The sequence below is a fragment of the Macadamia integrifolia genome, chromosome 1 (assembly GCF_013358625.1).
Source record: "Macadamia integrifolia cultivar HAES 741 chromosome 1, SCU_Mint_v3, whole genome shotgun sequence".
Lineage (NCBI taxonomy): Eukaryota > Viridiplantae > Streptophyta > Magnoliopsida > Proteales > Proteaceae > Macadamia > Macadamia integrifolia.
Window position 1 is genome coordinate 32,393,448 of NC_056557.1, and position 26,846 is coordinate 32,420,293.

At 37.0% G+C, this 26,846-nt stretch overlaps 1 protein-coding gene across 3 annotated transcripts in view; it reads left to right on the forward strand.

The window, feature by feature from the left end:
* The first annotated feature begins 17,214 nt into the window (after window positions 1-17,214).
* The window catches only part of LOC122084279 (WD repeat-containing protein 26 homolog), a 23,994-nt gene continuing 14,362 nt past the window's right edge, over window positions 17,215-26,846 (forward strand). Inside the window, exons 1-2 of one of the 3 annotated variants that reach the window (XM_042652407.1) lie at window positions 17,215-17,329; window positions 18,566-19,482. In XM_042652407.1, coding sequence (XP_042508341.1) covers window positions 18,688-19,482 — 795 coding nt within the window. In that variant the 5' untranslated portion in view covers window positions 17,215-17,329; window positions 18,566-18,687. The other 2 variants (XM_042652387.1, XM_042652397.1) reach the window with 2 other exon arrangements.

Below are 26,846 nucleotides of genomic sequence, written 5' to 3' on the forward strand. Positions count from 1 at the left end.
TTCAAGTTTCAGGCTGATTAGTTAAACGGGTCGAAACCGAGCCGATTTGTTTAACCCATTGGTTTCAAACCGAATTGAAAGAGCGAAAACCAAACTATTCAAACCATCAAAACCGATCTGATTAACCCGTTTAACGATTAAATAAGGCAAGGGTAGAATCGGTATATCATTTCCAGAAAGATAAAAACCCAAAAGTAAAAACGATTGGGATTTTGAAGCTTTGGTATACTTGCGTGATTAGATGTACGATGTGACTTTTGGAGGTAATATTTTTTCTTTTAACGTCCTATGAAATTCTTTGGACATTAGTTCATATTCTAAGTAATTGTATATAACTGAGACGGATGAAGAGGAATTATTTGAAGCTTTGGAAGATGAGTTTTCAGAACCTTCTACTCCTACTTTAGCATCATCCATCACTATTATCGGTGTTCATTAGTATTTAATAGTTTTGTTTGCATTTCACTTTCTCAATATAATATTTTCTTTAACTTAGTTGTTTAGTTTTTTTAACAAAACATAATGGCTTGCATTTTACATTCTCAAGATTGAATCATTTATCACCAAAAGCAAATTTTAGTAAATATGCGAATAAACTAGCAAACCAATTGCTAACCGTATGGAATATACCGGAACCGTTTAAAACCGTGAAACCGAAACTGTTTAAAAACTGTGGAATCAAAACCGTTTACTAAACGATTGTGGTTTCAAAAAGTGCAACCATTGAGTAAATGGTGCTGTTTTGATTTTAGCCAAATAAATGTAAACCGAATCAAACTACACCGTTGAAACCAAAACCAAACCGATTAACACCCTTAGTTTCGGCAAAGGTAGAATTGAATCACACATTATTTATCTACAGTTACGTGGAAAGTTTCTCATTGTTATAGGGATGGGACTATGACAAGAGATCTCATTACGGATTTGAGCTTTGAGTATTTTGTTTTAACTTTCTTGTCTTGAATGTTTTGCTGATGCCATGCCGAAGGTGGATACTTGGGACAAGTGAGATTTTTTGTTTCTAATTTGTATTTTTCTGGTGGCAATGTTGTAGGTGGATTTTAAATCGAATATTATTTTTAGTTTCTGTATTTAATTTATCTTTTTGCTGATCACTAGCCAAAAAAGAAAGAAAAAAAAAACTTGGTCATTTGGTTCAGTTGTGAACCAATTATGGTTCAGACCAACCCCTGTGATTCAATTGCTGGCCCAATCTAATGGGGCGGCCAGTTTGGAAGTCTTCTACAACTTCTGGTTCCAAATTTATAATTTTCAGGAATCTTATCAGCAAGTCAAATATTCAGGTTTATTGGGAGGTATTATCTTAGGGAGTGTCTGAACGATATTGATAGCTCTATAGTTGCATTATAACTTGAAATATTTTAATTGTCTCGTCTTTTTTTCCAAAATTCTTCAAGATAGGGATATTTCAAAAATAATTTGCAAGTAATATATTTTGTTATTGAAAAGTGTCATTGTCATTTACATTTTTCGAGTATACACATAAATTACATTATTATTGTCATTGGGAAAAAATTTATGAATCATACTTAAAGTGTAAAAAATAAAGATTAATTACAATTATTTGACACCGTGTGGGGTGTTATTAAAAAAATTCTTTTATTTTAGCCCTAGTCAAATTTATTCTTTGAGTCCTATATACCAAATGGTTTCTTACTATCTTCTTTCAAAACAAAGGAATTCGATTCCCTTGGCAAAAAGATTTTTGATTGGATCACCCATCGAAGTTTATTACAAAAATGTGAATGGCACACCAAATTATGTTATGTGGATGAATGATATAGTAATTCCAATTGTTGTATGTACGGAATAATTTAGATGATTACATGTAAGATTTTATATCCAAAATCATTCATATAATCTTCCAAAGTAATGGCATACCTTCTTATGCATTTCTATACACCACCTCCATGGTCCATGCACATTTTTGGTCCCTAAATTTTTAATTCTATGTATTGCCACTAGGAAAATTCTTTTCTTGCTGACACTTTACATGTAATCAAAAGAAATTTTGACTCTCTTTCCATGAAATTTCAGCCGCAGGGTGGTAGCCTTTTCTATTAAAATAGTAAGACTCTTTGCAAAAAAATTGTTATTACATAGTGATTATTTCCCTAGAGAAATGTATAACTTCTTCTGATATCCTTTTGTGCTTTATTTCAAGGATCGAGTTTTCTTTCACCTATGGTGAAGAGGAATCTCCTCCTATTCGCCCATGTTGTGACACAGTAACCACGCAAGCAGACATGGATCTCTTGACCTATAGTTTTTCAGAATTCGTCTTTGATTTACTAATTCCTCCATATGTGGGAATGGTTCTTTCCACCGAGAACTTTAATATCTTGTTGGTCAACATGGATCATTGGAGGTTTGGAATGGCTTCTTATTTTTAGCTTAGACCTTTTATGTAGTTGGGTTTCCTCTTGGATTCTCCATGGTGTATCAATGACATTATCGTCAACTATGGGGGTCACAATGAAGGAGAGCTAATAGAGTAGAAACAATGGGGACCCACTTCTTGGCTCCTATCAAACAGTCCATAGGATGGACAGGGATCGATACTCATAACCTATGAACTATGATGGAAGGCCTCAAAGCAGACCCATTAGGATTATGGAGAAGGTGAGAATAACTGTTATAGCTGAGGTGGAGTCCAAAAGGAATTATGAGGAATATGGAATGAGACATTATAGGGAGTTGTTACTAACTCATATCAATCTCTCTGCAAAAGATGGGAAGTAGCATCACAATTCTGGCACTTTTTCAGTAAAAGCAATGCTTCAATCTAATGCAAAGAAAATGATCCTTAAGCTTGGAGTGAGGTTTAACTTTTTTTTTTCTGGATCAGTAATATCGTTTTATTGAAAAGAAAGAAAAGAACCATACAACAAAGAGAGAAACAAAGAATAAGGATCAACCTAAACAGCAATTAAGACTAACTACCTTTTGAAGGACAGGACCTAGGAAAGGGAGGAGAATCAGAAACAAAGAAAAACAAGAGCCCAACAGCAGCTCACCTTATGTAGGGCCCAAGAGAACTGAACATCCCACTTCTGGACCAAAATAATAGTTCCTGCCAGATCTCCTCCCCTTCAGATATAATCCACTAAACCTGTGAAGACTGTGGATTAGGTTCTCATACGAGAATCATTCTTGTACGGACTTATCCACACAGAAGGAATCCACCAGAGAGTTGATTGTTGAGTGGATTCCATCTATGCAGATCAACCCTGTATGAAAATAGTTCTCGTATGAGGACTTTATCCGTTCTCGTCCTTCACATCCCACTGACTCTCCATAAGCAGCTAGGGAATGGATTTCAGTTTATGGTGAAAGATCATAGCAATCCTCTCATTCCTTATCTGACATATGGTATAACAGAAAGCAAGACAAGGAATGCTACCGATGGAGTCGTCCAATGAGAGTTCTTGTGAAAGCATCAACAAGGGAGGGATTTTTATTTTTCGTAAGAGGTGAATCAGTCATTTCACAGGGGCTGTGTCTAAACGCACGAGCCATGCTCCTAGTCAAGCTCCTTTTTCCATGCTTATATATATAGCCAATAAAGGAAAAGAACAATAAAAATGGTAAAAATAATTTGTTTCACAAGGAAAATAATATAGAGCATAGACATGTGGTTCTTCAAGCCAGCTTAGAGGGCCTATTAGTCTTGGGAGTTCGGTAAGTAATAGGAATTAAGTCTTCAATTCCATAAATGAAGGAATATTGATGCAAAGGACTCGGAGAAGGTTTTCAATAGAGAGAGTGGAGAAAAAAGAGGGGACACTAAACAGTTTTAGGAGAGCGGTGAATCTTCACGTACGTGAATGTATGTAAACGTCCCTGATCCGTGGATATGACATCTATTAAAAGCAGAGAGAAAATAGATGACATATCCGCGGACTAGAGACGTTTACGTACATTCACGTACGTGAAGATTCACCGGACTCCATTTTTTTTTAGTATAGAGAGACAAAGTTTGTTGTTCTTTGTTTTTTTAATGAAATTATTAGAACCATCTTTTAATGACATGTTAGTTACTCATTGGAGCAAAGACTAAATACTTATCTCAAGAAATAAGCAAACGTAGACATTGGTTAGTCATTGATGCTTTAGTACCGGACCTATCCTTATAGTAAAATGTTGGTCAGTCATTAGTCATTCATGCTTCTTGCTCATCATTTAAAGCTTCAATGATTAAAATTATTTCACTTTTCCACTCTATATTTCTAAAGGGAAGAGAGAATGGTACGTGACAACATTATTATTATTATTATTATTATTATTATTATTATTATTATTATTATTATTATTATATAGCTCAAGAAATTATTATTATTGTATAGCTCAAGAAATCCATTCAATGAAAAGTAGATAGGTCATGACTTGGGTTGTGCTGTTTTAAAATTAGATATGTCTAAGGAATTTGATTGAATGGAATGGGATTTTTCTAATTCGAATTCCTCGACTATTTGATTTTCCTAAACATTGGTGGAAAAGGATTAGGACTCTCATTTCCACTACTAATTTTTTCAATTTTTCTAAAGGGTTCCTCTTTTGATATATATATATATATATATATATATTATTAAGGAGAGGGGGTGGGGAGGTGTATCCAAGGGATTAAGGCAAAGTGACCCCTTTTTCTATTGTTGTTTATAGTAGTAATGGAAGTTCTTTCCAGGTTATTATTATTAAAGCATGATGTAAATAAATCATGCAATGGCTAGTTTTCCGCATTTTTCACTGACAATAGGTTCATTATTTTTTTTTATCAAGACTCTTGAACCAATTAAATGGAATTCTTTTTCTTCTTCTGTGGACAACTTGTGAACTTTGCCAAATCCTCTTTTATTGTTAGTTCTAACATGAATAAGTTTAGGATCGATTGCAGGGGGTGCATAAACGCAGTTTTAAGGGGATTTTAAAAATCTCAGAATATTTTTTTCCATTGCGTTATTTTGGTGTGAATTTATTTAATTGCGGGTAAATAAGGAGCTGATTCTTCCTATGATGGATAAGTTTCAGGCTAGGCTGACAGGGTGGAAGGGTAAGCTACTTTCTTTGGCAGGAAGGGTGGAACTATTGAAATCTATCACGTGTAGTATGTCATACACAACTTCTTTGTGTATCTTTGGCCAATGTCTTCAATTTCTAAAATTGAGCGGTGGATTAATAATTTTATGTAGAATGGAGGTGCAAGCATATCAAAAGCTATAATGGTCAAATGGGAGAGTATCTGCAAACCAAAAAATGAGGGTTGTTTGGGCATCCGATGCCTAAAGGAGAATTTAGCTTTGCTTGCCAAGTTATGTTAGTATATAAAGATGGAGAATTCATCTCTAGCTGCTTTTCTACGAGGCAGATTCGTAACTTCTCATGGTGTTCTAAAACGATATGTTTATTCTTCCTCTATTATGCCTGGATTGCGAAAAGTTTGGGATTTCATCTCTGATCATGCAAGATGATTTTGATGGATGGAATATCTATAAGTTTGTTGTATGATCAATTGCTTGATAATAATCGAATATGTGATGATATCCCTAACTCTCTGACATCTATGGTGTCAGATTTCATTGATGATGGGAAGTGGGTGCATCCTGATGTGACTACCAATATCATGCAATCAATATGTATATCTTTCCCTACCCTTCAATGTCAAGGACAGAAAAGATGGTCTGGTCCTTGACTGAATCTGGCAGATTCACTGTATCATCAGCATGGGAGAGCTTGAGGAAGAAATATCCTAGTAGAAGCTGGTTCAGTTGGTGTAGATGAAATGATTACTGCCTTGGCAATCTACTTTTGGTTGTAGATTGGTGTAGGAATGTCTTCTTATTGATGATAAGATTATGAAATGGTCTATCCCATTAGCTTCAAGATGTAGATTATGTTCCTCGCAAGTGGAATCTTTCAATCACCTAATCTTGGATTGTGGTTATGTAATCGAGCTGTGGTAGAAGGTATTTCCGTTTTTTATCAGAGATGGGTTGGATTTCTTTCTATAGAGGAATTATTTTCTTACTGGAAAAGAAAGGTTGTTTTGTGGAAAACTTTGGTTTTCTCTATGTATTTTATTGCCCTTGCATATTTGGATAGAGAGAAGTAGAAGGAACTTTGAAAACAAGAAATGCCATCCGTTTTATGTTATGAAATCAGTTATAAGGGACCTTCAGGTTTTCTCTTCACAAGTGACAATTCATGTGACCTCTATGGCTGATCTCCTTTTATCTAAGAAGTTATTTGTGCGCCTCCTCAAAACAAATTTTGGAGTTGTTTTGAAGTTTTCGCTCCCTTGGTAATCCAGGATGCTCGAGAGCCAATGGGATCGTTCGAGATGATGTGGGGACTCCGATTAGATGTTTTGCTCATTATGAATGGGTTGATACTAATTTTGTAGCAGAGTTTGCAACTTTCTTCTTTTAGGTTATATTATGCTTCTGAAATAGGTATTGACAATCTTTGGGTTGAATGTGACTTTCAAACAGTGGTGACATGTATCCGAAATCAAAATATTCCATGGTGCTTTGAGCAAAAATGGAGGTTCTATAAGAAATACTTGGATAGCATATCATGATTGATATCTCACTGCTACAAAGGGCTCAATACAACTGACAAGTTAGCAAATCATGGGGCAGCAACTCGGACAATACTCCTATTTTATTCTTTATGATGTAAGCTGGGATTTCCAAAAAAGACTCAGATATCATTTCATGTAATTTTCTGTTTCCTTTTGATTGGTTTGTTATTCTATTGATGGCCATGCCGAAGGTAGAATAATAAATCAATGGTTTGGTTCTTTCTTGTATCGACTCATTCTTTGATTTAATAATAATACTTTGTTAACTTTTAGCAAAAAAAAAAATAATAATAAATAATAATAATAATAATAATAATAATAATAATAATAATAATAATAATAATAATAATAATAATTTGAATAAGTTTGATATTTATTTACTTCAACATTTTGGTGAGTGATTTAGATAAATAACTAGGTTGTTCAATGATTCGGAATAAATTAAAATTACATTCATTCAACTCTCTTATTATTAGGTAAGAAAGGAAGATAGAATTCCAGAAGAGCAAATTTTTGTCACAGGCTAGCCTCATAACCTTTATATATTTAGTCAACAGCCTAAGGAGTACCAATATATCAAGTGGCTATTTTCAAATGCCTAACACTTTATGTACCAAATTAGATCCACTTGCACAATAAGTTTGGGAACACTCATTTGGATAATACATTTTCAACTAATTCTTTACTTGGAATAAAATATGGCAACTAAAAACTAAATGACGGCTACGTTTAAAAGAGTCAGGATCAATCGATAAAGCTCTTCTCATGAAAACTGGTTGGGGGTTACTAAATGACAAAATAAAAACTTTGGAGTCAACCAATAAAAGCAAAAATTTTCTCAAAACAAAATTTCAAAGGCTAACCCCAAGGAATTCGGATCTTTTGGGTGGAAAATATTACTTCTTCTTCCATTAATGTTATTGTAGATAATAAATTATTTAAAGATAGGCAATGGTAAATCAACTAAAGGTGTACATGACTCTTAAATTCTAAGTTCGACAATATTTAAACCTTAAATAAAATCAAGTTGTAATGTACTAAATAATTTGTTGATTTCTTATCTTATAGATACATCTTCTTAAGTTTAGATATACTATAAAGAAGATGGGTAATTTATATATTTTATATATACATTTGTTGCTACATTTATTACCCTCTATTATAAGTGTTTATTATACTATATCCAAAACAACCTGTATATAAATAAAGATCAAATTATGTGAATTGGTCAAGGAGATCACCCTCCAAACTTGTCTCTTATTTTTTCTTTTAACAATGAAGATTTTAATTCCAATCAATTGACATGGTATCAGAGAATTGATGATTTGGGGACTTTATTGTTCACCTTTTATGTGTCACTCATCAAAAAAGCTTTAGATATTGATCTTCTCTTAGGTTGGGTCTAACGCTGTACCTTACCTTTTTGTTGGTTTTATTTATGATATTATTCACATATATATATATATATATATTTTTTTTTTTTTTTAATTATGTGATTTAATCTTTGGCTCTAAGTTATGATCTCATATTTATCGTTGGTTCATATTTATCATCGATTGGAGGCCTCTATTATTTTTTTGGATGAAAAGAAAATATATTCAATGAAACATAAAATTACAAGGCATTCAGATGAGGAGAGAGGGAAGAGGGAGTGACACTAGTAGAAATGTAGTAGGCCACTAGGGGGATTAACACACAAGAAGGAAACTAGAATACTCCAACTTGAGATCTCTGTTATTCTTTGATATGAGTTTTGACCTTGAATTTTATATATTGCTCAAATTTGTTTTCTAATTTAATCTTGAGTTCAATATAACTAGTACATTCAATCTTTTATATTGTCATAATATTTATTAATAAATTGGGATTGATTTCATTAAAATTTTTGGTGATCATACTTTGATATATATATATATATATATATATATAACCTTCATTCAAAGGGTATGTGGCACGAAATACACAAGGTTTCGATACAAAATATCCAAAACCAAGGAACGGAATATGACCCATCTATCGTACATGCCATAGATAAGGTTTACCATGCTAAGGGATGAACAATGCCAATAATGACCCTAGAAAAAAAGTTGTAAACACAACAATATAACCAACAAGGCCAACATTGGGAATAGAGAAAGCGACAAGGAGAGGGTCATCGCTCTACACTAAATTATCCGCCATTAATAAAGAATCTGATGCAAAAGCACGCACAGTATGGTGGACACTCAGCTGTCAACGATCTTCTGACGCATGGACTATTAGGTGGATCAAAATCCTCTGTTTTTCCTTGTTTTGCTACCTGCAAAACACGACACGTGGACAACAGAGAATCCAACGGTCAAGGTTGGGTGAGGATTATTACATCCGGTGCGTTGGTCTTAAAGTTGTCCACGTGTCGTGTTCTGTAGGTAGCAAAACAAGGAAAAACAGGGATGAGAAAAACAGAGGATTATTTTCCCTATTAGGTAGACGATGGTGGAGGTGCCGTACACTCAGGATGTTCGCTCATTGAACTCAACAAGGATCATCTCCCTCATGCTTCGAGGATGACCAACACCAGAGAGTATCTCAACGACGCAACACCATGTACCGACTCCTTCTGCATTGAGCCAAGTAATATCCGGAGGAGAGCCCTGGTTGTGAACGCAACACAGCTCACTGGCTCCATCTGCAATCAACACTTCCGTGGAGGTCTCCACCATTGGGAACTCCTCTATAGTGGTATAAGGCACGGGAGTCTCCAGAGGTCGAAACCTCGCAATATTGTGTGCTAGGGTCAAGTTGACGGCCACAACCATCACACAGACGAGGGAGAAGAACAAGGGTGGGGAGAAAGAGGAATTGGAAATGGTGTGGGTGGACTTTTCCATCATTGCCGGTGCTAATTTCCATCTCTACTACAACTTTCAGATTTATCCACCTTTTTTCCTTAGTAGGGGTAGGGGCCATTTCAATCTATGCCATCTTCTCCTCCACGACGGGCTTCTCATCCTCTTTCACAGCTAATGTAGGCGTTGGAGGAGCAGTGACCTCTTCAAGGGCTTTCTTCTCTGGGAAGGTAAAGGACTTTGGGGACAAATTATATTCATGTTGAGTTGCATTTTCTTGCAATGAAGAAATATGAGATGTTATTTATTAAATTTAATGGGTCAAACTATAGCATTTGGCTATTCTATTTCCAATTCCTTGTGGAAGGTAAAGGACTTTGGGGATATATTGATGGATCTAAGCTTACACCGTCTACTTCTTATCCTTCCTAAGGTACAATGGAAATTCAAAATGCTAAGATTGTTATTTGGAGTTTTAGAAATATTGATTCACATATTGGAATTTATTTGCGAGGTTTCTCTATAGCTTGAGAAATATGATTGTTAGTTGGATTTTTACAAATATTGATTCACACATAGGAATTTATATGCGAGGTTTCATCAATAGCCAGAGAAATATGTGTATCTTAAATGTGTTTATCAATAGTTGAATTTGGACATGAAATTTTAAATTTTAAATGAGTTAATTTCATTTGGGTAGGGGAGAAAAGAATCTACGGACTTGTTTGATAACGTTTCAAGAAACTTGTTAACGGAAAAAAAAAAAGCGTTTGATAAAACTGTTTCATTTCACTTGGTTTCAGAAATAGAAATTGAAATTTCTACCTATTTATGGTTCAAGAAACGACCTCAGATTTCTGGAGATGACTCGTGGCCATTCTTTCGTTGATTACTATCGACTTCTAGAAACATGACTTATCAAACACCTTCAATTCGTTTTTGTTTCTAGAAACGGAAATTTATGTTTCTGTCATTTCTTGAAACAGAAACAATAGAAACATTGTCAAATGGGCCCTAAGAGTATTATGCAGGGTCTAATGTTTTACGACCTTGTGGACTAAATATGAACAAGTTCATATAAGAATTGATTTGTTCGAATGTTGTGTTCCTACTCTATAAAAAAGTGCGTGATGAGAGGAAGCTTATGAACTTTCTCCTGAAATTAAGTCCATATTATGAGGTTTTTTGTGTCAATATTCTCAATCAGGGATACCCATTACGGATTCAATTTGGGTAGTTACTTTGGGAAGAGGCAAGAATCATCCCATAGATCACACTTCAAGGTAAAAATGATGATGTAATATTCTTAACCTTTGTCAAGAGTAAAGTTTACGTCTCGTGATTCCTATTGCCTCTAATGTTACTAGTGTAAGGAGATTGGTCATACTACTCATTATTGCAAGAAGAGAATGTGAGGACAACAGGTTTTTTTAGGACCTCTCCTTATGAAAAGAGTGGTATGGGTCCAATGATTTTTATTGACTAAGAGTCATCACATAGATTAGGGTCTAGGACCCATAATTAAAAATAAAAAGAAATGACTCTACCCGAACTGTCTAACCATAAGAATAAATTCGTGTTAGGTTGCAGTCCGAGAAAGGAAAGGGATAACTGGACTTCAACCCTAAGCAATTACACATTATAAATGGACCGGCTAAGTAGGTCATGTTATTCTACAAAGATTGCACACATAAGTACATGATTACAAAAGAAAAGAAAGAGGATAAATCCATATACTTGTATCCAACTGCTCTGCATGATTAGTATACGGAATTTAAACATACATGCTTAAATGGTGGAGAATTCAAGACAAAAGCTAATCCAAACATTCATCTTATTAAAATTGATAGAAATACCCCTTATCATACTATCATCAAACATGGCATGGTATTACCAACATGTGAACATGGGGATTGTGATTATGGAGATAAGAATATGATACAATAATGTTACATCTCAACACACATTAGTAAACAATAAATATAGCATGTGAAGCATACAAGCAAAATGACCAAATTAACTGCCCCTATGCTATGCTAGCAACATGTATATGCATCAAAAATCACATACAAATAGGGTTGAAGGTCATGTGAACACATGGAATATACATCCAACATAATGTACAAGGATCAAATAACCAAGAAAATGAAATAAAAAATATAAGAAATTGGGACATAAAATACCCCTAATCTAGACTAACCTATGAAGATAGAAAACCATGAAAGAATCAAGAGAAATAGACTTAGATCTAAACTCGAAGACCTAAACATTAAAAGGATTGAAAAGCCCACTGAAACTCCTAACCAAAAAAAAAAAAAAAAAATAGAACAACCACTAAAAAAAGCCCAAAAAAAAAATAAATGAAATTAAAGAACCATAGGACAAATAATTAAAATCAACCCCAAACAATTAAAAAGATCAATGAAATAACAACTAAAATATAATAGAAAGACAGATAGGAAGAGGAAAACCTTTGGGAAAAGTACCAAACAAACTAGAAAAATTCCAAGAAAATCAGTTTTGAAATCAGATTCTTGTATCTACAACTCTTCAGGACACTTTTTGAGAAAAATATATGGAAAACACAAAAAAGGAGTTTCAAGAAGAAAATACAGAGTAGAAAATCTAGGCAGGGAACAGACCATGAACATATAAAAAACTCATTAAAATTTTAAAACTGAACCTAAAAATCGAGAAAAATCAAATTGAAGTAAAAATACCAACATTAATTTCCGAGAAATTTTTTTTTCAAAACTAGCCACAGAAGTTCATGTAATTGATGTACAACATTGCTACCCCTGTAGAGGGCAACAATGATATGTGCTTAGTAAAATAGAGGTAATTTTACACCGCAGATTCTAAATAATATGTTGTAAAAAAGGGATGAAATAAACTTACCTCTCTAAAATTTTCGTGAAGAGAATGATATCAAAGGAAGGACGTAGATTCAGGAAATACGAGTCCATTCCTGAGCTAGTGCAGCACTGTAGCAAGATATATGTGATACCTTACTTTTAAAACCTTGTTTAATTACACGGTTGACCCGGTTTAACCATGCAGGACCCGAACCAGAGAGGGTTAAGGCGGGTTCCTTATGGACCATGATGGCAAGGGTGACTTTAAACACAGGTTGACCAGACAAGTCCGAGTCAGTGCCAGAGGAGACGGGTGTACCCAAGCCGTGTACATGCACGTATCATAAGGCCATGTACGGGTAATATTGGTATGTAGCCGTATCTTAAAATGTATACGTATTATATATCTCATATCGAGAGTGAGATACATGCCGAGAGTCGAATTCCATCAAAATCTCAATTGTTTGCCTCTTCCTCTTCTTGGCATGGAGTAAACCATCTTGCTCCCAAATTCTCCTTGTCTTGCCCTCCTGTGCAAGGGCAAATAAGCACCTAGCCCCTGGATGGTGTTGGAGAACTCCTTTTGTCCCAAGGTTCGTCTCGACCCCTCGAGCATCAGTTATGGGACGATCCTGGGAGTTGACGCCTTTGAGCCACATAGTTGTCACATGCTCAACACCCTCTTTAGCCCTGATGTTCATCTTGAGCACTCGAGCAACATCATGTATAGGGCATTCTTTGGAGGTGATAGCCTTAGGACACCCTTCCACCTTGGACACCCTTGGTCCAAGTTCCTTTGACTCCTCCGTCAAGGTGAGGTTGTGTGTGGCTTCCGTATCTACTTTCACCTGTGTGGGCTTCCTATTGATGTGCACTTTTGCACACATTAGCCCTTTTTGAGAGTTAAGGGTCTCGACCCCTGTTTTGCCCCTGGTGGCACTGTGCTGCATTGGTGACCCCATACAAGGTGGTTCTTCCTCTTGGCTCTCTTCCTCTAATAGGGTACTAAGAGCTTTCCTCCTAGGTAATCCCAAAACCAATGTAGTTCATCACATAAGAAGCACTTGTCTCTAGGCTTGAACCGATCCCTCTTATCACGCTTATGCCTTAGTGCTTCTCCTGTAGACATGTCAGTGGAGGTAGTGGCTTTCCTCGCCGCTATCCTCCTCGTAGCCCAACCTTCCCATACTTCTTCTCCAATACGAGCTTTCACCTTGTCCAACGCCTTGCACACTTGAGCCTTCAAGGTGGCAACCATCTCCTCTTGGTTACTTACTATGGTGTTGAGAGCGCCTTGTAGGGACCCCTTGAGCTCCCCCATCTGGCCATCAAGCTCCTCCCTAAGCTCCATATGGCCTTTGAGCTCCTCCCCACTTTGCTCTGCAACATCGAGGCACCCCTTTGCCTCGGCCAATACTTGCTCCCCTAGAGCTAATCGAGGCTCCATAGCAACACCAACGTCGACGAACTTGCCTTCACTCTTTCTTTGCTTACTTGTGTAGGTGTTAGTCTATATTCCACAATTTTAGCTCGCTTGTCTCTTATCCCACAAGCTTGGCTCCCTCGCAACCAAAGCTCTGATACCACAACTGTCACGGCCTTAGACCTTTCTAAGCAACCGCGCCGGCACTCAGCACTCCCACTAGCACTAAGTCAGCCTAACCACCCTCCTTAAGGGATTTGGGAAGAGAAAAAGTGAACACAAGAGTGAGTTTGAGAAGAATGAACTTGTATTGCACTAGAGAACTCTTAAGTACAAGGCTTGAGAACTCACTTGCTTGGTTGAACACTCTTGGTTGGTCCTTGGTGAGTGCTTTTGCCAAATGAGGCAACACCTATTTATAGGCACCCCAAGTTACAATGGATGATTAAGATATTTACAAATATCCTCCATCCAATGGTTGGGGAGGAAACTAGAAGCTTCCCACCTCCTTGGTGGAGAATTCTAGAAATCTCTCCCAAAATATCTCTTATAAATATCTTCTATAAATATATATAATAAAATATCTAGAGTTACTACACCTTTGTAGAAAACTTTAGAACTTGGACCTTACTTAGCCCATTGGCCTAAGTCCATGGGCTTCGTGGGCTAGGCCCGTGAGCCTATATTGGGCAAGTCGTGACAGAAAACTATACTTCTTAAACTTTCACCAAACCCCAAGTGAAACCCTTGATTTGGGTAGAGTTCCTTGAGATCTTGTAAATCCCACTTGAGATGATGAATCTAAGGTTTAATAGATGGTCTATGTGTTGATTTTGAAGGTTTAAAGAAGTGTTTATAAGATTTGAGAAGCATGGGTGATTTCTTGAGTTAAGAGGTGATTTTGAGGTTTTGGAAGAGTTCTTGAGCAAAGAATGTAAGATTGCTTTTCAATCCTTAAATCTAACTTAGATCGAGGTTAGAATCATCTTGTAAGACCTTAGATGTGTGGTAAATGTGATTGGAATAGCCCCATTTGGTTTTCCCAAGGTTGTGGAATGTTTCAAGGAAGAAAACAAATTTTCATCCCCCACAGATGGGTGAAGACCGGCGGGCGGGAATCTACGAGTGAAGCCGCCCGCCTGAGGGGGGGCAGCCCCTCAGTCCCCACCAATGGACGGGGACCGACGGGCGAAGCAGCCCGCCTGAGGGGGCCCGTCGGTTCAATCGGAGGGCTATTCGGTCCACCTGTGAAGACCGGTGGAAGATGACAGGTGGGCTGCTTGGCCCACAGCAGCCCACCTGTTGGCCCCCCCAGTCAGATTTTTGAGCCCGAATGGAACCAAAATGGATGGGAAACCCTCTTTTATGATTTTAAACATGATTTAAACATCAAAACTCACTAGTTTTGACCCCAAAGTGGTGAAATGCAAACCTCATTCACTTATGATAGGTTCCACTAGAATTTACGTTTCTCACGCCGGATCTCACCCGTACCGAATGTGAGCTTTTGTATCCAACAAGTAAGTGGGGAGAGAACATTTGACTTTATTTTAAGCTTGTTTTTGCATCATTAAATTGTATCTAGACTAGCCATATCATCATGCAATTTATGTGTAGATTAGTCATCCTCGTATGCCATTCGCACGCATTGCTTGTGCATTCTAAACAAATGATTTATGATATGTGTGTTGTACTTTACATTATCAATGCTAAATGATTGATGTGATTATGTGATGAACGGCTAGATTACTATGCATTATGCATTATTAGACTAGACGTCGTAGTCGGCTTGGAAACGAGTGCATTGGTGACCCGTGGTATGGGACGCAGTGGTACTATGCAATCATACTTTGTCATATAGGAGCATACAGATTAGGATTATCATTCCCCGTGCTATGACCCTTCCCAACAGGGGTTGAGGTGTTGGGTTATCACTTGGGGGGAAGCAGTGGTCACAGTTGTCAGGTCACTGTGGCAGTTAGACATACAACTGACTGGTCATTAGGACAGTCGACAACCTCAGTGGTATATTCAAGAGGGTCAATCGTACTGCTTTTAAATTACTGGGGTCAACACTTTTACTTTTCTGTCATTTACTTTTATGTTGAGAGCCGGTAGTCGGCATGCTTTACTTTTCTGAGTAGTCACGGTTGGCCTTCTCCGACAACCCTATGGGCATATCGCGGGATGGAGTTCGCGGCTCGTACCCGGGGCATACGATCACTGTGATTGTAAGTAGCACATAACTAAAGACTTAGTAATGTTGTTTAGGTGGATAAGATTTAAAATGAATTGCATAGCATATAGTACATATGGATGTGATTGTTGTGTGGTCTTTCTTTTCACTTACTGAGCTAGTGAGCTTATCCTACTTGCGCACATCTTTTAAATGATTTTACAGGTCACCCGCCTGTAGAGTTTCCTGATGAGGATTGGTGGTTCCCTAAGGAGTATGAGCATACTGCTAATTACATGTGCGAGGGCTGTGCTGCGGGACCGCAGTAATGACACCGTATAGGATTTTACTTTTTGATTCTTTTGATGACCTCCCCTTTTGTGTACTTGATATGTAAATTGTTATTCTTTTTGTATAAATATCATGTCTGCGGGCCCACAGGTACTTAGTTGTATATTACAATTTGGGTATCAAATATATTGGGGATATTTACAGGTAATTTAAGTCTTCCATTGAACTTTTGAACACTTATTTTAGATGTGGGTATGCTATGGTGGGGTACTGTATTAGATGATCCTGACAGGTTTGGGTTAATCGGAGTTAACCTGATCACCGGTCTGGTTCTGTGTGAACGGGGTGTGACAATATAGCTCAAAATATGATTCTAATACGCAATAATGTTTGCTGAATAATGTGAGAGGGGTCATCTATTTTTAGCCTTGGGACTCCATGGTCGACCAAAGAAGTTGCTATAAGTTTCCATTTATGTGTGATCATCTTTTAAAAAGGCAATATGGTTAGATATGGGAAGAAATAATTTTCCTAAATCATGGACAAACATTTCATTTGTTAGAGAGGGTTCTAGAGTTTTCTAGGGTGTTTTAGAGCTCTTAGAATGTATCTGGGTACAAGCATTGGGTGTCAAGTAGGAGATATGACAGAAATATTTGGCAAAGATTTACACAATCCTAACTATTTTGCAGGAGACGACATGTAACGAATTTTGACAGATATGTAAGAAGTTTTGGACGACAACGGTTGACAAGCAACCACAAGTCTTTTCCCTTTTATTATATGGGAAAATGTTTTTTATAAGTGAATGTGGCCTTTGCGCCTAGACACATGGCATGTAATGACATACCCTCATAAAAAGGAAAATGACTCTTCTATAAATGCTTCCTCGGGTGCTCCCATTGGCCCTCAAGCAGTCGGACACTCCCCCGCAAGAAACTCTTCTCTTTAATTTTTTTTTTAATATCATTTAAAATACAACATTTTAATCTTTAATCTTTAATCTTTAATCTTTAATCTTTAATCTTTAATCTTCTCTTACCCTTTGAGTTGTTTCCTCCACGCCAAGACATCTCACTGTCCTATACCCATACACTCCACCTTTCCCTTCTCTCGTATCTGATAAGAACGATTTCACTACCCCTTCCTCGCATGGTATAAATCTTATCATCTGTTTTTCGGCATCATTTATTTCTATTTACGTTTCGCTCTCTCTTTCTTACCCCTTCCATTTTGATCATTTTCGCCTTTCACTTGTAATGCAAAAAGAAACCCACAGAAATCAACATAAGTGAACAGACACAGAAGAAAACGAAGTCTTCTTTGAGGGTTTGGTCCGTTTCCACATCTCACTCGCTTTATGCATTTATCTATGAGGTTTTTGATGGATTTCTCGACTGGGTTTTGAGCCCTTTTGACCTTAATCGGCGCCGACACTAAAATATCTTGCTGCTTTTTCTAAATCCGATTGTCTTCCATACGGATTCACTGTAATTCTTGCAAGATTGTGGTATAGGGGATTTTTTTTTTTTTTTAGCTGGGGTTAGATCAATTGAGGCTTCATTATTGGGTTTATCTGCAGGTTAGAATTCTGCTCTAGATTGATCTTGCTATTGTTTTGAGATTGTACTGTGGCGTAGTTGGGGGCTGGTTTCCTTTTGCTCATTGGTTTTGATTCAACTGTCTTGGGGTTTTCTTGTAACTGTAATCAGAAAAAACATTAGTCTGTTAAAGTGATTGTCATTGCTGTTTTGCAGAGAACATTTTTGGATATTTGGGAGTTTTAATTTTCTTATCATCATCATCGTCATTTAGTTTTGAAGGGAATGATGTATCTGCTTTTGATGAAGTGGGTTGGGAGTTCCCTGTCCATCTGCTAAATCTTTTAACTAAATACGAAAACTAGAACTAGCTGTATTTCAATTCTAAATGAAACTTCAGTAAAACTACGTATCAGTACCACCATTGCTATCTAAATCTGCAAACTCATTTTTGTTTGATATTAATTAAGAAGTGGTTCTTCTCCCAGTTTTGCAGTTTGCTTATTTATGTAACTTGATGAGTGGTAATGGAGTTGCCTAGTTACTAATTTATTTTCCTTAGAAATTGGCTTTTGGTGTTTTTCTGATGGGATTAACTCTTTAGATAAAATGGAACTAGGTGACGCCTAGTCTTTGTAATGTCAGTTAGGCGCTTTACTATTTTAAAGTGACATAACTTCATGCATCGCCCCTCCCTCCCTGTTTTTTCTTACTCTTTTTGTTCTTTAGTTTTATACTTTTATCAGTATGGGCACTTGGAATTTTGCAAGGTTTTGAAGGGGGCTTTATGGTTTCACTGCTTATTTATGTTTCTTTGTTTGTAATCTTTTCCTTTGGCTATGTGATGCAGGAGCTCTTGTCCTTTGAGTTTTGACTTGTATTCTATCAAGAGGCATTGGAGACAATATTTGTTTGCTATTTCACTATAGTCTTGGACCCTTTCCTGGGTTATGGGCTGAGTTTGGGCATTTCATGGGAGGTGTAGAGGATGATGAACCACCCACAAAACGTGTGAAAGTATCCTCAGGTGAATTGAGGAGCCTCTTGAACAATTCGTCTCTAATAGAGCCCCTTGTCGGCTCTTTGGGAGACTCGATGGCTCGGCCTCTACCTTCACAAGGGGATGAAGAGATGGTTGGTACTAAAGGAGTTGTTAAAAGAGTAGAATTTGTCAGGATCATAACCAAAGCCTTGTACTCTCTTGGTTATGAGAAGAGTGGGGCTCTTCTAGAGAAAGAATCAGGAATACCTTTGCACTCTTTGGTGGTTAATTCGTTTAGGCAACAAGTGCTTGATGGAAATTGGGATGAGAGTGTGGCCACATTGCATAAAATTGGTCTTACTGATGAAACTGTTGTAAAAGCATCTTTCTTGATATTGGAGCAGAAATTCTTTGAGCTTTTACAGAAGGATAAAGATATGGATGCTTTGAAGACATTAAGGTCTGAGATTTCACCTCTTTGCATTAACACAAGTCGGGTGCATGAGCTCTCTGCCTGCATTGTGTCTCCTTCTCGCCGCTTATTATTTGGGATTTCCAGTCAAGATGTTGTGAGTGCAAATTCACGGTCAATTCTCTTGGGGAAATTACAGAAATTGCTTCCACCAATGGTTATGATACCTGAAAGAAGGTTAGAGCATCTAGTCGAGCAGGCTCTTAATGTGCAACGGGAAGCTTGTGTGTTTCACAACTCTTTGGATAGTGCACTGTCATTGTACTCTGATCATCAGTGTGGAAAGGATCAGATTCCTTCTCGTACTTTACAGGTCAGGAATCTATTTCAGAAGCAAGGCTTTTAGTTACTTATCTATTCATTATGTTGCCTATTATGCACTCCTTTTTTCGGCATGATTGTTCTGATAACAGTTTTCTATGCTAGCTATTGCTGTCAACCTCAATGATCTTGATCTTACAATGTCATTCTGGATTGAAAAGTTTCTTTTATGCCATTATCTCTATGTAAATACCATTTACACTATCGGATGCTAATTATTTCTAAATGATATCATTGCACAGATGATTTTCTTGTGCTTGATGCATGGTTGTATTCGTTCCATATTGGAAGTATCTGCAAACAAAGTTTTCTTCAGTCCACTATCCCATGCAGTAGATTACAAATTTTTTATTCACATGATTGGTTAAATTTAAAACATAGTATCTATGAATCATGAGATTTTAGCTTACATGCGATACTGAAGGCTGAAATTAGTAGTTTAGATTAAATTTGGATCCTAATTTCATCTGATTCCACCATTTAGTATGACTTTGGCATTGGTTTAGCAGTGGAAGGAATGTGATATATACCTAGCGAAAAATATTAATGGTTTTGGTATGTGAAATGGAGTTAACAAAATCGGATCTTTGATCTTTGATTAGTATCCCCTTTCCTTGGATTGGGACGCATACATCGAGAATCCAGTGCGCAATTCATTTTGATGAGATAAATAGATTGTCCCCAATTAGTCATATAGGTTACACAGAATCGGAGCTAGAAGAAAGGATAGGAAAAATCATATAATAAAAGTGTGCTCTGTCGGGGTAACTATTTGAAGTAAATTTCATATCGTAAAAGGGTGGAAGCCTTTGGCAAGTGTAGTTAATCTGTGAGATTTTGTCATCAAATGAGATAAGTATTCTAACTAGAAGTCTTCCTCTATTATTCCTACTTCTGCAGCTATAGGATTGCACTTTTACCCAATATGGGAAGCGGCATCCGTTGATGAATGGTTGGCACTAAGGAATAGTAATGCTTTGAAAAACGCGTGATTCATTAAGTGAAAGACGCTAACCGAATAGTTAGAGATGCCGCAAGCAAAGATCATATAGCCTAATTTCTGCAAGTTGAATAACCTATGACCCTCTTTGGATCGTTCTGTAATATTCCAGTAGTTGCCGCAAGGAATGACATCCAAAACAACTCGCTTTCTAGATGATCCTTCTAGATTCTAACAATCCTTCTAGTTACTTCGTTCTCTATTTCTACTTCTAGTTGAGATAATCCTGAGGAAAAGCATTTTGTTTCCACCGACCTGAAACAATATTCAATAGCTCTAGTAAACTTAAGTCATCGTTTAATAGCTATTTGGCTTCAATCTCTCTCTACAAACCAAAAAACGGAAGATTTACTTACGATTAGAAATATACTTTGTATCTTCATCCATGGATCTTTTACTCATTCAAATGGATTGCTGTTTTTTTTTTCTAAACTCGTCAATGTATTCAACCGTTTTGATTTTTCCTGCTGAAAATTGAGCAAAAGAAAAGGTTTTTAATGGAGTTATAAACAAATGATCTGGAGAACAAAATAAACTTCATGGTTGATTTGCCACCAATCCGAACAAAAGGAAAATTCTTACCTGCATTGTTTTGCATTTAAAGAAAAGTTATCCCAAAAAAATAAAGAAAAGATTGACTGGTTTGGAGTCAATTTTAAGTGGATCTTTTGATAGAATTAAATCATAAACTTTTAGTGGTCATCGGTTAACTGAATATGTTCATCTTTTTTTTTTTGGGGTCTGTCCACTTAGCTTGTTAGAATTGTTCCTTTTTTACCTGTCTGCTTTGTTCATTAGAATCTCTAGTGACTCGAGTGTCTGTGTTCTGGTTTTTCCAGTTGAGTTTCTGTGTTGTTTCAATATTTTAATCAAATCTTCTTATTTCTCCCTTCTCTCTCTCTCAGACCGGTAAAAGATTTCAACGATAGATAGCAAAGCACTTCAAGGGTAAACATTTCTTGAAATAAAAGACAGTAAGGGAAAGAAAGGAGTCGAAGGGCCGTAATAACAAGGGGCATAGATGGACCACAGCTTCACTTCTTTCCAGACCAGAAAATATAAATCCTTCTGAAATCACAAAAGACATTGAGAGGCCATAGCTTCACTTTCTCTCAATTCAAAAGCAGTAAAAAATTCTAATTTCAAACATGATAGATCTCCTTAGATTTTGACCCCAAACATGGTATGTTCTGCTGGCAAACTTACGGTTACACCTAGAAAGAGAGCTTCATAACAAGTATTTGGACCCTTTTAATGGTGTATGGCATCAGAAAACCAAAAAGCTCAGTATGGGACACCTGAATGTTTCATATAATAATTATGTTTCTTGTAGGCAATCACTTAGGTATAACTGTAATGTGTTTCCCCTTCTGTCATACTATATGTTCTCCTCTGCCCTACCCTCAATCCTTTTTTTTTTTTTTTGGGGGGGGGGGTGAGGGTGGTTGGTTTGGTCCATATCTGAACCTGTTTACTGGTTCAAACCTGGTTCCATCAATTGCGTCACTTCCAGTGACCAGGTTCAATGAACCAGTTACCGGCCTTATCTATTCAATTGTGGGTCAAGTTTAGCAGTTTAATTTGATTATTTTATTATACTAGCTGTCTAGAATATAGGGATTAGATAAATCCAGTCCAGATTGGTTTGTTTTATTTATTGAAGTGTTTTAGTCAAGTAATGATTCTCCATAGGTAGAAATGGTTCAGAAAAAAAGTTAGCTTTTGATTCAGTTGGGACTCCTCCAAAGGCACCTGTATATGGGGAGATTTCCTTCTATGTTAAGATGCCTTTGGATTTTTAGTTATTCAGTTGGGACTCCTCCAAAGGCACCTTCATATAGCCTAGTGGCTTATATGTGCTATAGGATTATTATTTTTATATTTTTTAATGTAATGGGCCATATGAAATTTAAGTAGTTAGTTGCATCTAGACCTCTAAAGCTGTGAAGTCTTGGGTATCTCAATAGGTTAGTTTCATTGTTGGTTGTGAAAGACCTTGTAAATGTAAGGTTCATTTAGTATCTTGGAAAGAGTCCCAATGTAAGTCCTTGGAAATGTAAAGGCCATTCAGTGTAGGCCAAAGTCCCAATGAGAGTCTAGATTTCTCCCAACTACTCTATAAAATGGCTTCATGTAAGCTTTTTAAAAGAAATTAAGAATTGAAATGAAATCGAGTTTATACAATTCTTTAGTGAGATTCTGTTCCTGGTGAGAGACGGGGTGGGGGTGGGTTTGATGAGATACTACCCTAGTTTGGGGTGGGACTCTTCAAGTTTTATCTTTCTTCTTCCATCTTATTTCTTCTATTCTGTCGATGCAAATATCATGCAAGTTTTGAAGTTATTCAGATGTTATATCATTTATTTAAAGGTTAAATGTATCTTCTGTTGTGCAACATCCCTTGTTCAAGTCTGAAGTTTCTGTTAAATCTGATCACTTTTGGGTGCTGAGATCCTGTTACCTTAGATTGGTTTTGAAACTTATTATAAGGTTAGACCAGTCTCCATTAGTTGTTCACTTCTTCAATAATCTATATAGTAACTTTCCGCCAAGTTTTCAACGTTAAACAATGGTGGGCCATATGGTTGAGATTGGATGTGAAATTTGGTATGTATGTTATCTATGAGCTCCACAACCTATCAAACATTCAATTTGTTGAGCTGAGCTGCTCTAGGAGGGGGTGATTGCCGAGGTGACCTTTCCCTTGACAGCCTCTAGGTAAAAAATACCCCTTTTTCATGCCTGTTGCTGGGTGAAATCAGAACAATAATAAAATATAGGGTGAAAGAACGCTACCCGATAGTGCTTACTTGCGCCAAGACATAGCGGGTGCGAAAAGACCATGCTGCCCCATGCTTAAGATGCTTGTGCACGCCTTCCCATTGGCTGCAGGCGTTGGTGTGCATGTGCGGTATCAGGTAGCATTCTCACACCCTAAAATATATGACACAAGAAGTTGAAACCACCGAAAAACGAGGCCAACTTCTTGGACTTTAATCCACCCCCCCCCCCCAATATCCAACTCGTGTGACTCAAACATAACTAGTATGACCTAGTGCAGCCCATGGTTAAGCTCTCTAGATTTCTTCAATCTTCTGGTAGCTGATACATTTAATTCAGATTTTGAACCTGGTTCCATGATGATTGGATCTCTTTAAATACAGGTGAAGAGATTTTACTGTTATGGCCTTAGGTCTAAATTTAACTGTCCAAGAGGGAAACTTTTATGGAATGTGACAACTTCATTGTATTTCCGGGTTGTACAAGGGGGAGAAAGTGCAAATTCTTGATGATCAATGGGTGGGCCCAAAAATATTCACCTTTATTGTATCTGATGCTTTATTTCGCTTCTTCATCCCAGGAGTCTGTTGGATTGAGCTGGCTGAGTTAGTGTAACAATTAGAGGTCCATCTTGGGGGAGAGTAGATATGATCTGTTGATATTTATTGTCTTGATGTTGTTAAGGGTGTCCAATCAGGCTTCAGAAGACTTTATTTTTGCCCATGGTTGGGTTCTATGGAGGGCCTTTGGCTTTTTAATTTTGAATTTATTCATTTAATAGGCCTCATTTATAGGCCCAAAAGTTGGAATTTAAGGGATTACACGAAATTAAGTATAATGATAAGGTTGTGTGGGTCTATAAGTAGTCAACTTTAGAAAGAGTATTTCGAAGTATTTTATTCTGTTTATAATTATATGAGTGGAGTTTAATGTTTTGGAAATCGCCTTGTGTGGCTGAACTGTCTTCTCTCCCTTCATGTTATTGTTTCTCTCTCTCTCTCTCTCTCTCTCTCCCCCCCTCTCAAATATGAAACAATTCTTTTTTGTCTTATATCCTGTGATTGTTTGTTGACTTTGTTCTGTTATTTATGCTTTGTTTCTGAGTTATTCCTTGTTTAATCACCTGCTGAAGCAGTCCCTCGATTCTTCTGTTAAAATCAGATCTTAGTTCTGTTTTATCAACTCATTGTTTGTTAAATCAGATCAGTATTTGTTGTTGTTCTGAAATCCCCTGAAAGGCTGGAACTACCTATTGATTCTGCTAGTTTTATGATTTTCAGTTTCCTACAGCATTCATGGTTTCCAACACCCAAACTCTTTTACCTAAATCAATTGCTGCTGAAATCCAGTAGCTTTCCTTTATTTATAATACTTAATTACACCAATTGGACTTCTTTCTTGCATGGAAAGAAATTCACTTTGTCCTATTTAGAAACTAATTAGGACGTCAATCCTATCAATCTAATTAACTAGCAAACTAACGAGTCCTAAAATTAGAAACTACCAATCACATAAAGCAAATCTAATTGAATTGGAAACTAATATCTAGCTAATGAACACCCAACGCAAGATGTAAAAACTTCCTATGATCTAGGTCTGATAAAGCTGTAAAATCGTCCTCCGTGCATGGTCAATTAATCTTCAACTTGATCTCCACCAGCTGGCCATGGGGTCCACATGATCTGTTTCCTGACTTGAACAGTGGAGCCACCATTCCATTGCCCAAGGTCCACCCTCTGGAGTGTGCTGCATCGAACCAACCAAGAACCAGGCACTTAGACTAAGCTGTCTCCGACAGTAGCTGAATCCCACAACGATTTTGCACTGGTTTTGGGCCTTGTTCCTGTGGCTACACCTGTGCTGGAACCTGTGATCTACATCAATTCTCCCCATCTTGGGAAAAAAAAAAAAAACTCGTCTGAGTCTGGTGGAGATGTCGAATCAGACTTGCATAATCAGACTTTCAGTGGAACTAGAATTCAGCAACTGTTAACTCCTTTACCATCCTTCCATGACTCTGTTATGAAATAATGTAAAGCTAGCGACTGATGACCTAATGCCAGTCAGGATCCCTTAGGATTTGCAAAAAAAGTTCTCTTCAAGAAAATGAAATCCGTGGTACTGTTTATAAATCAGTAATTGAAGCAGCAACTCAGCAGTACCTTATCATCATTTAGTTGTTGATTCAAACTCAAAATACACCTTCAAATGGTTCTGGGTTGCAGCAGATCCCAGTCACGTAATTGATTGGAATAAAAACAGAAAATAGAAAATAGAAGGAAGATAGAAGAAAGAATAGATTGGGTTTAGTCTCTTACTATTCCCTCACATTAATTGCGTCTCACAGCATTTGTGGTTTCCAAAACCAAAACTCTTCCCCCCCCCCTCTTAAATCTATGGATTCTGAAATCCAGCAGCTTTTCTTTATTTATAATATTCGGTTACATCAATTGGGCTTCTTTATTGCATGAAAAGTAAGTCCATTTGTAAAAAACCTATTTAGAAACATTAAATTGGAAACTAATCTCTAACTAATAAACCCCCGACACAATATATAAGGACCTTTTAAAATCTAGGACTAATATATCTGTCAAATCATCCTCCACACATGACCAAGTAATCTTTAACTTGATCTCCACCAGATGGCCATGGGGCCCACATGATCTGGACATAATCTCCTCCTTAACCAGCAACGAAATCTTGGAAATATCTCTATGAAACTGCTGGACGATACTCTATCCTAGTCTGGAAGTTATCTCTTGTGATACGCTCCACAAGATAAAAAAATATGACCCCTCTGGAGTGTGCTCCATTGAACCAACAAAAATCAGGCCATATCAGACTACGCTGTCTCCCACAGAAGCTGAATCCTGCAGAGATTTTAGACTTGTTTTTGGGCTTTGTTCCTCTGCTACACCTATGGTGGAACCTGTGATCTACATCTTATATTCAACTCTAGTCAGAACAGTCAACCTCAGATTTAGCCAGATCAGACCCTCTAATCTTGAGTAATCAGATTCCTCCTGAAATATAAGTTATTCCCTTGACTGGCCATCCTACACTACTCTTGGTTTCTAATTAGACTGCATTAATTGGTATCAAGGCTAACAATCCTATAGCGATTGATTATGATTTACTTGAAACCTCAAATTCCTGTGCTTCTATTTCACATAGGGAGAATAATGAAGAGATTTGTATATGGACTTCCTGATCTCTATGCAAGATTTCGAGTGATTGCCAAGAATAGATTCCAGTTAGAGAGATGCCATTTGGTGTGATTGATGGTGGGTAATTTGTTCTTCTACAATAGATCTACAAAATTAAAATTCGAAGGATAATTGGTTATGTTTGTTTTGTTTGTGAGTAGCAATAAATCGTGGAATCAAGGCAATTGATCATGGATGCTGATCGATTGGGGTTAATTCACCCCTACTATAGAACTCATTTCCACCTCTGGGGGAATTGATGCAGTTAAGGTTGTCCAATGGTCCAGAAGACTTTATTTCGGCCCATGGTGGGCCTTGGGTTTTCTTTATTTTTTGCATAGTTGTCAAGGCATTGCCTTTTTTTTTTTT